We start from the raw sequence: 13,361 nt of genomic DNA, 5'->3' as shown, positions 1-13,361 counted from the left end.
GAAAACTCCCCTGAACAAAAGAACAGCACTGAATAGCACTACACCGTGCATGAATTAAAAAGGTAAGACTGCTATAGAGGTCATGATTAAATGAGTGAATGCCTTTACAGTAATTCTGGTTAATGTCGTGAGATGGGACAAAGCTGCATGGACAATGATGACACAGGCCTGATTGTATAGTTCTAATCAATAGCTGGTACCACGTCAGCCCCCATTCCAGGAACAGATGAGTATATCAGCAAGCGAGGGAATGTACTCCAGTTACATGTGAAGACCATGGCGCAGAGATTTGCACAGTTCAAAAACACTGGTCAAATTTGCATTGTATTGCTTAATGCTTTTCAGAAAATAAATAAATTAATTAATTAATAATGTTCTCCCTGAAAAACAAATTAAAAAGATAATTACCCCTTACACAGGAGTTGGCTAGAAATGTTTTTTCTGCAAAAGGTGTCATGTATCTGCATTTACCTATATGATCTGGGTGAGATGTAAAGCACTTTTCCAAAGCAAAGTTCATAACACAAGTTTCTGGAGCATTTCCAATAAATTTAGGTCACAAACAAAGCCCATAGTGTGCCAGAAATGTGTGGCCATTTCACATTTCCAGCCGCTCTAGTCCACAATTTGTCACAAGTCGTGAAGAGATCCAGATGCTCCCAACTTGGACAACGGCTCAGTCTCATCCGTGTACCCAGAGAAGTAAACATGATAGGATGTTAAACAGAGTCTTTACTACAGACGCTTAAATCCAACGGGTGCATTAGAGCAGTGTTGTCATTTAAATCAATTTACTCATGTTTCCTCAACACTCAAAATGCTGATCTTGAAAGGCCAGCCGCTGAAGACATAACACATGCAGATCAGACCCAAACAGGCCCACAAATTCTTGTGCATTTATAGAGAAAGTGGGAGGTAAGCCATGGAGTGGCACGACAGACAGGGTCCTCTCAAGGGCGGGAACACTTCACTCCTGATGTTTCTCTCACGAGTAAAACTGCCAAGTTGACATCATACGTTAGGGGCAAGTGATCAGCACTTAAAACCATTTAGCACATGTAGGGTAGAGTCGATTTTATTTAGCTTTTATGACATTAAATGCAAACATGACTCCACTTAAGGCGTAATCATACGACCATGACGGAGCGCTCCACCATACAGGTGTGATGATGAAGAGGGATGCTGAATTTTGTACCTACAGACCTCATTCATTTGCTTCACGAGGGGCAATGATGTGTGAAATCCGCAGAAAAGCCTATGAAAAACCTCGTCTCAAAAGCTCTCCGTAGATATAATCAGCCTCATTTTGCAGTCAAACACTTGCATCAGAAAAATGAGTAATCTTCTCGCCACGTCTCCGTTTCAGCAAAAGACTGGCTAATTTAGCATGAGCCCGCCTGACAGTTTGACTAACGGGGCACGTTATCTTTAATCAGAACCCTTTGTGTCACTTCCCTTGCCTCTACCATCTGCTGTGGCTCATACACGTCTGTATTTGGAGGCCATGCTATAATGCTTCCAAGATGGTTTTAAAGGCTCAGCAGCAGATAACCAACACAATGATTCAAACTGGGAGGACCACAAGGACACATTTGCCTTCATTAGGCAAGTCTGACTTAGCCACCTTAATTTGTCACACCATCATAGATCAAGCATTACAGTGCTAATGAGGCTACAGTACTGGCCTTACCTTGCTGTATGCATCATTACTGCCACTCAGTGATGCTGTATTCGAGATCATGCATGCATGATTTTAGCAAATATATCATGTAGCTAGAGTACACCATCACAAACAGTACATACTGTACAGTTTAATAGTAATGTCTAGATTCTTAAAATAGTCATTTGGACAGAATATAGCACGTGAAGTGTGTCATTTGAGTGATAAAACTAAATTGAATGGTCTATTGTTATCAATTATATATTAATCCATTTAAAAAATATAAATATTTATAATTCTGTTATAATGAGCCTCACAATTAACCCCTCTTTTGGTTTAGGCTTGCTGTTTTGTCATTACTTTAAAGCCAATTTTACACTGTGGCAAGTCGATTGTAGATTTTTTAAGTCAAGAGAAACGTGGAATAAATGACAATTTCTAAAATTTTGTAAATTAAATGGAATGTCTAAAGCAGAAAACAAATAATTACATAAATTGACTAAACTAAAATGGAGGCTCCATGATTGTAATCATTTAGAATCTTTTTGTGGCCGATACGCAAATGAGAAATTTCATTCACATATTGTTCTCTAGTATAGTTAAGTGTTTTTGTTTCTACAAATGACTGGGAAGGTGTAGAAAAAGGAGTGAGTTTTTCAGTATGTTGTGAAACTACGTCGATGCCAACCATCACTTTGTCACTTTTGCATTGTGACATTGGAGTCAAAAGGTCTCTGTGCTTAGTATCACAAGACACTTAAAAGTGTCATCTTGTCCTACGTACTGTCTGTGTAAACAAATGCAGGGCAAACCATCCTGGATGATTTCTGCACCCACATTTATTTATTGTCCAACGTCTCCCTCATCAGTTTTGGGGTTGTGACCTTTTCTGCCAGCAGGTGCATTACGTCACTGAAAACACTGGACTCAGAAAGGTCAGACACCAGGATCCTTGTCTCTGCTGATCCTACATGATATTGTTCTATTTTGTCTCAATGTGTTCCCATGAAATCTGTTTTTGTACACAGGCTACATTAGTCAGAGTTTATTCTTATCTTTGCTTCTGTTGTAGGAAATTTCAGTTCCTACAACTTTAGTGCAATGACTCAACACTGTCTGGATCTTTATAAGAAAGAAATTCCAAATCTAAGCCAAGTCAATATTAGTGGAGAAAATTAAAAGAGTTAATTAAAAAAAAAGAAAATATGCACATTGTCAAAGTGCAATTCACTATCATCAGCCTGGCTACTTTCACAATTTCATTAAAAAAAAGAAAGAAAAAGATTTAAATGCAAGACAAACACTTGCTCTTTCCATCCTAATCAATGTTTCCTAAATAAATATTTATTAGTGTTAGATCTACAGAGAAACATTGGTGTGTGCTTGTGGCTGTTCTCAGAATGACACAACCTCAGCCAAAAGGGACTTTGCTTACACTTTTCCAACACCTACAAACTACTGCAGCAAGGCACAGAAGTTTCACGTGAAACAGAAACACAGCCTCTGACCCAGATTTGCATATTTGCAGCTGTTAGTGTATAATTTTATACAGTATCGTTGGCAGTGACTGTCAACTCCCACTTCACTAACAAACAAATCACTGCATGTGAACATAATAAATATATAAAAGATGAAATAATGTAATATTCAGCTGTGTTGCATTCACTCAGGCATGTTTGTAGTGAAGTGCTAGGTCTATTTGAGCTATAAAAATGAATAGTTTAGGGATAAACTATTCCACGTTTCAATTGCTAACCTGGCTACCATGAAGATCTGATAATTAAGAACACGATGTCTTTATTTTAAGTAACAGGAATAGTATGCGGGCTTGTAAATGGAAGATTACCACATTCATTGAAAAAAACGCAAGTATAACACTGACGTCTCTCACCATCTACTATGATCTGATCAAACTGAACCTGTGCAAACAGAATTGCTCAGGCAGCATCAGAGAAGACCTGAAAACTCTTAATCTACAGTAAAGAAGGGCATTAATTAAAAAAAAAAAATTCCTTTACATGTAAACCATGAATGTCTTTTTGCATCATGCTTAGTTTTATAACTTATTTTGCTGACAAAGCAAAAGGTCTTTCTACTGACATCTGACTGCTTTGCTTCAGAAGCCCAATCTAATCACAGTCACACAACAACTAAGCTGTACTTACAGTAGTAGCATGACTCCATATGACTTTGTGTTTGGATCTAATCAGGAGGACTGGATACAAATTCTGTACTGTGTCTATGCTATTAAAGGTGCAATAATTTCTTCTGCTGTCAGAATATCAACAATCTACAGGATGTAAATGCCAAGTTGACTTTTTGGTCTTAAAAAGTACAACGCTTTCCTGAACTGTAATCATGAGTGATCTCTGACTATGCAATGGCTTAATCACAGAAGCTGTTTATAAAACATGTTGTACTCATTTCTTATTTCAAAAGAGCAGGTAATTAAACCGTCACCTCTGTGATGATGCAAACAAGTTAAAACATTCTCATTGCTACAAATCACATGAGAAAAATCAATGGAATGTAATTTCCATCAGAGCTGCACTATATTGAGCTTAGCTGATAGAGTCCTGATAGATGGAAATACATTTACATACTCACAGATCAATTTAATTTCTTTCACTGTCATGGGATCTCCGTCATAACACTTCCTGTAGGTTCTCCTCCTAAGGAAGTCTGGTATTTGCTATTGGTGAAATAATTAAGTTCTGGACAGAAAACAGATAGGCCAAAGCAGAGTTCATGGTGAGGGGCAGGATATTATGACAAAAGGTTCAAACAAGGCCATCATGGGATTTTTACTATGAATGTGAAAGAATGGCTGTTATGTTTTTACAAACAATTGTGATTTTATGTATCAATTTGTAATGACTGTGATAACTATAAAAGGTAGTGCTAAAATAATACAAACTTACTCTACGAAAAACGTGTCAGCAATAATAATAATAATAATAATAATAATAAAATAATGATGACGGTAATCATCTAATCTGACTTTTATGCTGCAGTTACAAAAGGCACAGCAACACCTTTCTGAGGAAAGGTCCATATGAGGGCCCAAAGATAAAGTGGAAGAAGGAAAATGTCTGTGACTGTTGGGTGTCTGTCAAAGCAGGAACTGGGAGGCGTTCTCAGTTGACCTCTGAGGGCAAGGACTTCCCAAAGCCCCTCTGCAAAACAAGAGCAGACCCGGCAGCTGACAGTGGGACACAGGCTGCTGCTGCTGCTGCTGCTGCTGCTATGTCTGCCTTGAAAACTCACCAATCTCCCCCACCTCTCTTCCTCTCCTGTACCATGCACGAGCACAAGACGGTTACCCCTTTGAAACCGGTAGCGGGAGAAAGCAAAAGCAGCATTACCTTGCCGATATGATCTGTCTGGTATGTGGCAATGCTTTACTGTATGTGAACAGACACGTTTGTGATGTCAGATACAACAATGGACAGATGGGAGGGTTTAGTCAACAGCACCTTGATCCCGACCTGAGAACAGGAATTAAACTGTTTACAGTATGACACGTAGCATTGATGATTCATATTGTACAAGCTAAGTACGACTGTGCAAGTTTGACTTTTATGCATATGTCAACATAGGAAGTCAAGAGGTTTTCCCTCTAGAAAATGGAAGAAGTTGGACTAAAAATTTCCACCTAATTTGTTTCTCACAAGGAAAGAAACATTTTTTTTTTTTTTAACAGTATTTGATAAGTGACAGGTTGTTGCCTTAGCAGAAACAGCTTTAAATGAGAGATCGCTTCAGGGTTAGTGTAGCATTGCAAAGCATATTGTCTGAACACTGAATGATGAGTAAAATAACCTGAACAGAGCTACAGGCACGATGTAACTGCTGGATTACACAATTGTTTTCATGTTCCTTTTGCTTATTCTGGACATTGTTCAATAAAAGCAACCAGACCATTTCCAACTACCCTTAAAACACTGCTCACCTCTGCACCCACAGTCAGCCCTAAGAAGAGACAAACTCCACCCAAGATGTTCATTTAGCAGCTTGGACACATTAGAGCACAAGTGTTTCCCTTGGGGAGATGCAGTGAAAGTGAAAAGTGAGTTCAGATGTTTGGAGTGCCGGTGTCTTGTTTGGGGGGGGGAGCGCTGTTTATGATCTGTCTCTACAGCAGGGAATCGCTGAGGGTTAATCTCATTTGTAAACAATCAAAATATTTAACCAGGACTAGTCATGCTTGTTGTTGAGCACAAACATGTTTTCTCCTGTCATTAGTGCCTATTGTATCTTGGATTCAACTGCCACGAGTGTTTTTCTTCCTGACTTTGCATAAGATTTGCATGCCAGACCTGTGGTGGAAGTTCCAGTTTTAACACACACACACACACACACACACACACACACACACACTCTCTCTCTCTCTCCCTTTCCTATTCCTGCAGTTATAGAAAACATGCATTAATAGAAATGTCTTTGAATACAGTGAGCAATCATTTTTAACAACTACTGATTAACAAACACAGGCCTCATTCCAAAATAAAAAACACTTTGTGGTTGAATGGGTGTGGAATATTGACAAGAAAGGTGGTGTAAATGATTGAAAGACATTTTTTTTGTTGCCAATAATCTCCTAAAACAGTGCAAACTGCTGTAGCATTTAACATGCTCCTAAACAATACATTCCTCCCACCTGTGCTCATTCCACTTTAATGACCAATCAAACTTGCCACCATGTTCCTGGGGAAACACTACACACCTTCAGGCTGGAATGTCTGAGATTATGTGAAAGTAATATCTGAAAATATCCCTCCACATTAGAATGTCAACAATGTCAGATGACAGCAATACCGGGGAGTAAATGGCCCCGATTGTCCACAGCCTGACTTTAAGTGGAAGGAATTTCAGATGGTCCGATTATCACATTCACAAGTCTGCCTGTTCTGGACACTCCATCTCATGACACTGTTTTCTTTCTGAAACTGTGTATTTATGTGTGTTAATAGGTTATTGCTAAGGGTGAGAAGGGCTGAGAGGCTGTTCCCTGCTTACTTCCCTGAGAAAGGCCATTATGTTAGCTCCAGTCTGCCGTGTGAGTGTTTTTTCTCTTGTTGTTTATACAGTGCTGCTATGTACCATGCAAGTTTTTTCCTCTGCACCACTGCAGCTGCTGTTCCATACTAACCATGGTGGTCTCTATATAAACATAAGCCAGCTTTAAGTGGAAGACAATGAGAAAAAGACAGGACAAAAAAAAAGGGGGGGGGGGTATTTGAAGACATTCAGGATGGATTTCCAGATGAAACAGAGAGATGACATCATGGCAAAATCAGCTAGTAGGAACATGGAGAGGCCTGGTAATGCAACACCGTACATAAACAGTGGACAGCTGTATTTATAGGAGATTGTCTCATGGTTCTATCTGCCTCCATAAATCCTATTATCTGATTTGCAACCATTCCCCTGCCCAGCACCCAGTAAGAGACTTGCAGCTTTGGCTTATAAACCATTATCTAGGCACTCAAGTGCTGTTCAGTTATCAGTATTGTTGGTAATATTCGTTGGCTTGGCTAATATTAAAACTGGTCACATCAGGGCTTGATTAGACATGAGCTCATCACGGGCGGATTAAAGCCAAACGGCAGTTTGATGACGTTTTTGAGAGCTTCAGTAATTAGTCTGAATTACAGACAGCTGTCCGGTTTTACGCACGCCTCCCCCCCATGTTGTCGTTGGACCTTAGGTCTTGTACAAACCGTCCACATGCATTTTCATAACAAACAAACATTTCATAGATTTGAAAATTGGAACTGCATTTTAAAAGTCAAGAGTGTTGTGCGGCAACTGCCATGAAGCATTAAAAACGGATGTGCACATGGTAGTGAGCTGCACCTGCTACCAGTGAACTTTAAATATCCGAGTTTGGCTTCACTGAACTGAGATGCTCCTGCGTAAAATACTAAGGAACAGCGTTGGTGAAGCTGAGAAATTCACCAAAGTCAGGCGAGAAGAAAGTGTAATTTACTTACGTATCTTCTCAGCTTTTTCTCCGGTGGTGACTTTCTCAGCCAGCCTTGGAAGATGATTTCTCCGCCGCTCATGTTTGTCAGTATCTGCCGTTTCCTCTTGCTCAACAACCGCCGTCTTGTCACTAGTGCATCATCGTCAAGGCTTGCTTGTTCAAAGCGCTGTCGGTGTTTGGCTCTCGCTGGTGCAGTCTGCTCCCCCCATTTGATAAAAATCACAGGAGTGCTGCCCAGAGATGCTGTCAGTCGCTCTTGGTGGTACAGTGCGCAACGGCCAACGCGCAAAACCCCAGTTGGTGGGGAATTACGCAGATCCAGCCGACGAAAAGCCGCGGGCAAACTCAACTGAAATCGGGTGAGGAAGTATCATACGCTGCCTGCAGTTTGTTTTCCCAACTCACACCACGCCCACAGAAAAGGAGGGATGGGCTGTTGTGGGATGAACAGGATGGAAGAGCTGCTTCCCACAAAGTAGCTCCAAGATCCCAACGAGTGTAAATAATGGAGGAACCGATCGATCTGTACAATTCGCTAGACAACGCGCGCGCACGCACGCACGCCGACAAACAAGACAGAGCGCGTTTGATTTCAAGTTTGCCAATAAAATGAGTCCTGTCTGACACACCAAAAATAGTTACTCATCAATCACAGCCAACAAGGAGTTGCTGTTTTTTTTTTTATTTAGTTATTGTGTCCTTTGAAAAAGATGAGGGAATGGATAGAGTCACCAGTCGCGTTTTCTAAGGGTTAGTGGAAGGGGGGAAAGCACCATCTCGTGGAAACTTGAAATACATGACAAACGCTATTAGAACTAACATTTGTAAATATGGAAGTTAAGGAGAAACGAGAGGCGATTTGAAATAAGTAAACAGCTGCCTAATAAGTAAAAAAAAAATAATACGCTGTGGATTAATCACACATGATTGTAAAAATCGTACACAACTCATTAGATATTCAAATGTAACATTTTCACATGTAATAAATGCTACACGCACACACAATAAGGCAACAAAATTTAAACAATGATGAATATAATATTTATTCAATGTTTGCCAGACAGCGGTAAGAGACATAACTAACTTTAGATAAACCTTGTTGTTATAGAAGACAAGAATGGGAAAATCTAGGGAAAGGAATCACATCCTTTATGTTGTCAACACCAAGAATGCATTGCAAATATCGCTCAAAACCCAAACCAAAGCCACCATGAGGGACAGAGCCAAAACGCCTCAAATCCAGATACCTGAAAATAAATAAAAATGTCATAAGAACTCAATTTGGAGTGTGCAAAAATATTTATTTCAAAATGTTAATGTAAATCTGTTCTTACCAGCTGTAGGTGTCTTCTAATCCGGCCCTGGAAAGGTATGATAATTCATGTAAGACCACAATTCCTCCACAAATCATCTTAAGCATCTTTTATATATATTATCAACCAATGTGCAAAAAACATAATTACTATTTTCCAGACTGTATTTAATTGATTGTTACAAACTCAAAGCAGATGCTGTACATTTTAGCATACGATTTAGAACAATGGATTTACTGGCAAATTGGGCTTATGACGTCTTTTATAGGACAATAACTAAATTCCTCTCCAATGTATCTTTTGGTTTTGTTACCACAACATATTTGTGGAACGACTACTTGAGTGCTCGGGCCAAAAAACAACACATTTAAAAAAACTGAGCAAATAATCATCCCCATAATCTAAGTATCTTAGCAAGTACCCTGCGATACCACTGCAATACGTGTTCTTACTCTTGAAGCCGAGCCCTCAGCAGGTCCAGTCTCTCTTCTCTCAGTGATCCCCCACAGAGCTCTCCAACTCCTGGCACAAGAAGATCCACTGCAGCTGCCTGCACATAAATGACAGTTGGATTCAGCATGGATATGCAAATTGCTGCAATAACCCAAATGACATTATAAGCAAGGAAGCTAATGGCTGAATTATTGATTCACTCAGCACTTTTAACGATGTATATCTTACTGTATGCTCAGGGTTGTCCTGGTTGTCTCTTGCATAAAAAGGCTTAAGATCATAGGGATAATCAGTGACAAAGACTGGAATGTTGCCGCAATGTTTCACCAGGTACTTCTCATGTTCTGTCTGAAGGTCACAACCCCACTGTAGAAAAGAAGATCTAAGGTCATTGTGGAGCTCTTTGGAACGATAGCACTAATAGCAAACATACAGCAGAGTTGGATCTCAGCCTGCTCCATCAAGAAGAAAACCACTGCCACTTACGTCTGTTGGGAAGGCAAATTTCTCAGAGCTGCGGTTTAGGATGTCGATAGCCTCACTGTAGGTAATCCTGTAAGTAGACTTAGATATTAACATTCAATCAAGGTCTTTACCTTTGACTTTATTCTCTGTCTGATTTATTATGTGCCAGATACGTACACAGGGAATCTCTTTTTCAGCACAGCATCTACAATGTCCTTAGGGTGAATGGATATAATAGAGAAAAAGCATAACTTACAATAAAACAATCCTCACATGTACTTGTGGTTGGTTCGTACAGGGAGCCATGGTATGTACGCAAGTGAATAATTGTCCTTCAGGACTCACCCTGTGTCCAGGAGTCACATGCTTGTGAAACAAATTCACATCCTCTGCACAGTGAGCCAAGACATGCTCCGTGGTAGATCTGAACATGTCCTCCATGACCTATGGAGGAGGCCCAGTTTAATAATTGAAGGTTTGCTCTTAAACTGCACACAAGGGCAACTTTAAAAAAAAAAATTCCAGAAAGGTATGAAATCAATCTAGTTTTTGAACAGAGTCAAAAGCAGTTGCAGGCTTTAAACTTTTAATCAATGTGCTACTTTAATCAATATCATAGAGCTATATTGTATTTCAGGACAATGACGCGGTGTACCTTGATAAGATCCTCTAAGGACTGTGTGAAGGAGACCTCTGCCTCCACCATGTAAAACTCAGCCAGGTGGCGCCTGCTTTGGGAGTTCTCTGCGCGAAAGGTTGGCCCAAATGTGTAGACTCTAGAAAAGGCCCTGCAAGAGTATGAATGACAAGGCATGATAACTAAATGTATGTTTACAGTCGATGTGCATTTATTCGTCTCTGACATACAAGTGTGACATGTGGATTTGAAAAACATGCTCTAGATGATCACAAGAAAACGATTTCACACAATTTATCTCACCCTGATATCACTTCCAAATGAAGCTGACCAGACACAGTCAGGAAGGCTGGGACAGAGAAAAAGTTCTCATTCTCATGGTTCTCTGAGGCTGATGGCTGTGACAGAAGCACAGGATTTGATTTTTCAAACAATGTCGTCAAGTCTTCTGTTCACATCAGAGCCTTACACCACATTTAAACTATCAACATAATGGGTCTGCAGAAAGCTAAACTCATGTGAAGCTATACTGCTAACCTCAACCTGAAAGAGTTCCCCGGCCCCTTCACAGTCATTTGAGGTGATGATTGGAGTGTGAATCTGCACAAAGCCATTTTCCTAGAAAACAAATAAATGAATAAATACAAAAAGTCTTTCTCTGTATTCTGCTAAAACCTCTCCACAGATATTCTCACCTTAAAATATGAGTGAATTGCTGTAGTGGCTTCACTTCGTATTCTCAACAAGGAGCTAAAGGCATTTGTTCTACACCTGAGGTGAGGAAATTGGCGAATGTACTCAAGGCCGTGTCTCTCTTTGATTTTAAATGGAAAATCCTGAAAGACAATATTAAATCACATTACCAATACTAACACAACATTTAAAGTAATGACTTATGCGTTAGTCAGTAATTTGCTTACCACAGGGTTGCATTGCCCAACTATATGAACATGGTCCGCTTCCAGTTCAACTGGCTGTTTTTGGTGAGGACTTTTCCTGAGAATACCAGTGACTTCAACAGCACTACCAAATGTGAGCAACCTTAATTTGACAAGAAAAAAGAAGCATAGACAGTCAGGGAATTTCAAATATGTTCACCCTTTATACCCCCCCAAAATTAAAAATACTAAGTGCCTACGGATCATTAAGCTCTGGCCCAGCGACAATCTGCAATGGCTGCAAAGAACTCCCATCATTCACATGGAGAAAGACATTTGCCTTCTGAGGTCTGACAGAACGCACCCATCCCTGAAACATATAAACACGTTAAATTTCTCACTTTTGATTTTATACACAGTTGTTAAACTAAGACCTTGGTCACTGAACAACCTCACTTCTCAGACTAACTCATTCATCTCGTGTCAGCTAAATGTATGTACACTGTCTGCCGAATTGGGGTCACCCATGGACAGGTGATCCATTTTGTTGATATTTGAAGTGAAAAGATAATAAGAAGCACACGCAACACCAGCAGCTAAAATTCATTTGTTCACAATTTGGGCAGGCAATAGTCGATATACAGATTTAGGAGAGTAAAGTGTAAAAACTGAAATACTGCCTTGTCATAAACCGTGCTATTAGTTTAACAGGTTTTCAGGTAAAGTATGTGCAGAAGCCATGTAGAGATACATGTATACTTGTATATTTGCAAGAAGATGCTATTGTATGAACAGTCCAGTCAAAGGCTTGTAAAATACGTTTGCAAATAAAATATTGGCTATGGTGATAAAATCCATAAAATATCAAGCTAAATGTAACTAAAACATACACATTGTTTACTTGTAATTCGAGTTAACTATGCACAGTAACATTAATGTCAGTCGGTGTTGCTAAAATAAGAAGCATGTTCCTGCAGATTTCCACGTGATATCTGTTGTTAAACGTAACATTACCTGCACTTTGACATTTGTTCCCAGTTCAGCCCCTGAAAGTGCCTCAGACACTCTTAGAACCGTTGGTGTCTTCTTACAATAATGCCGACTATTTGATAAAAGTGCTCGAGAAACAGTTAGTGCAACAGAAAGCGTCTCGGCTGCAGACTGAAACATCGTTGCAAGCGCTGTTTCTTCTGACACAACAATGCACACTAAAATAATAGGTTTCAGCAAATTGAAGATGCGAACAAAGACATATTTAAGGGTATTTGCTTACAACAAATCCCGTTTTCTTGGACTTGACTTTCACGTTGGAACGATTTTTCTGTCAGTGGCACTTCCTGTTTAGATCGTTGCTCATTCGTCCAATTCAGTCACACGGGTTAAATATCGACCAATCAAATACAGGTTTGTGAAAGTAGCCGTTTTCAGGCTCAAGCGTGATGTAGTTTCAATACCATTTTATACGGAAGTTAGCAATTTGGGGTTATAATGTTGTTATAGGTATTTTATCGTTTTTATCGTTTATATATACGAAACACTGATTTAATAAAGACTGAATTATGTAAAACCTGAGAATAGCCAAAGGAAAAGGTGAGCAGATTACAAAATGTAGGCTTATGTAAAATCTATTTTCAGTAACGTTCGTGGAGCTCAATACATGTGAAAGCAAAACGATTTGCATTACAACTCTTTTGAAATACTCGTTAATCTTGCATGATGTATCTGCTGTCAGTGTGGGGTCCATTTGTGCGTAAACCTTCCTTATTCAATATCCACACCAACACCACCATTTGCCTGTGGAGTAAATCAGATCATGTCAGCGATGTAATAAATTGCCATAGACAATTATTCACCTGGTCTCGCCTGTCAGCACTGGAGCCCCTGGTCTGGCATCAAGCACAGAGCTGGGTGTCTCCACCTCTGGTTGCTTATGACACATCATCATTAAATCCACATGATGCATTAT

The 13,361-nt window shown here is 39.7% G+C and overlaps 2 protein-coding genes across 3 annotated transcripts in view; both read right to left on the bottom strand.

Annotated features, from left to right (window-relative positions):
- The window catches only part of gab2 (GRB2-associated binding protein 2), a 29,576-nt gene extending 21,430 nt beyond the window's left edge, over nt 1-8,146 (bottom strand). The window contains exon 1 of one of the 2 annotated variants that reach the window (XM_067507987.1): nt 7,657-8,146. In XM_067507987.1, the coding sequence (XP_067364088.1) occupies nt 7,657-7,728 (72 nt within the window). In that variant the 5' untranslated portion in view covers nt 7,729-8,146. The remainder of the gene's footprint in view (nt 1-7,656) is intronic. The other variant, XM_067507986.1, reaches the window with a different exon arrangement.
- Nucleotides 8,147-8,678: 532 nt separating this feature from the next.
- nars2 (asparaginyl-tRNA synthetase 2, mitochondrial) lies at nt 8,679-12,742 on the bottom strand. Its single transcript, XM_067508593.1, has 14 exons — nt 12,410-12,742; nt 11,656-11,765; nt 11,438-11,558; nt 11,213-11,353; nt 11,055-11,135; nt 10,821-10,915; nt 10,536-10,668; nt 10,226-10,324; nt 10,058-10,095; nt 9,902-9,968; nt 9,644-9,781; nt 9,415-9,512; nt 8,984-9,010; nt 8,679-8,896 (listed from the first exon to the last, which is right to left on the bottom strand). The coding sequence occupies exons 1-14, from the start codon at nt 12,563-12,565 to the stop codon at nt 8,752-8,754; spliced, it is 1,449 nt and encodes a 482-aa protein (XP_067364694.1). The 5' UTR covers nt 12,566-12,742; the 3' UTR covers nt 8,679-8,751.
- Between the last annotated feature and the right edge of the window lie 619 nt (nt 12,743-13,361).

This window comes from Channa argus, chromosome 6, assembly GCF_033026475.1.
Source record: "Channa argus isolate prfri chromosome 6, Channa argus male v1.0, whole genome shotgun sequence".
Taxonomy (NCBI): Eukaryota; Metazoa; Chordata; class Actinopteri; order Anabantiformes; family Channidae; genus Channa; species Channa argus.
This window is presented reverse-complemented; position numbering and strand designations above follow the sequence as displayed.

Bases quoted from the DNA above. Each gene is read 5' to 3' on its own strand.
- nars2 (XM_067508593.1), bottom strand. From the start codon at position 12,565: ATGTTTCAGTCTGCAGCCGAGACGCTTTCTGTTGCACTAACTGTTTCT. The intron at 11,354-11,437 runs GTAAGCAAATTA...ATTGTCTTTCAG, and splicing joins TTGGGCAATGCAACCCTGTG to GATTTTCCATTTAAAATCAA. The intron at 10,325-10,535 runs GTACACCGCGTC...CCTCCTCCATAG, and splicing joins CCTTAGAGGATCTTATCAAG to GTCATGGAGGACATGTTCAG.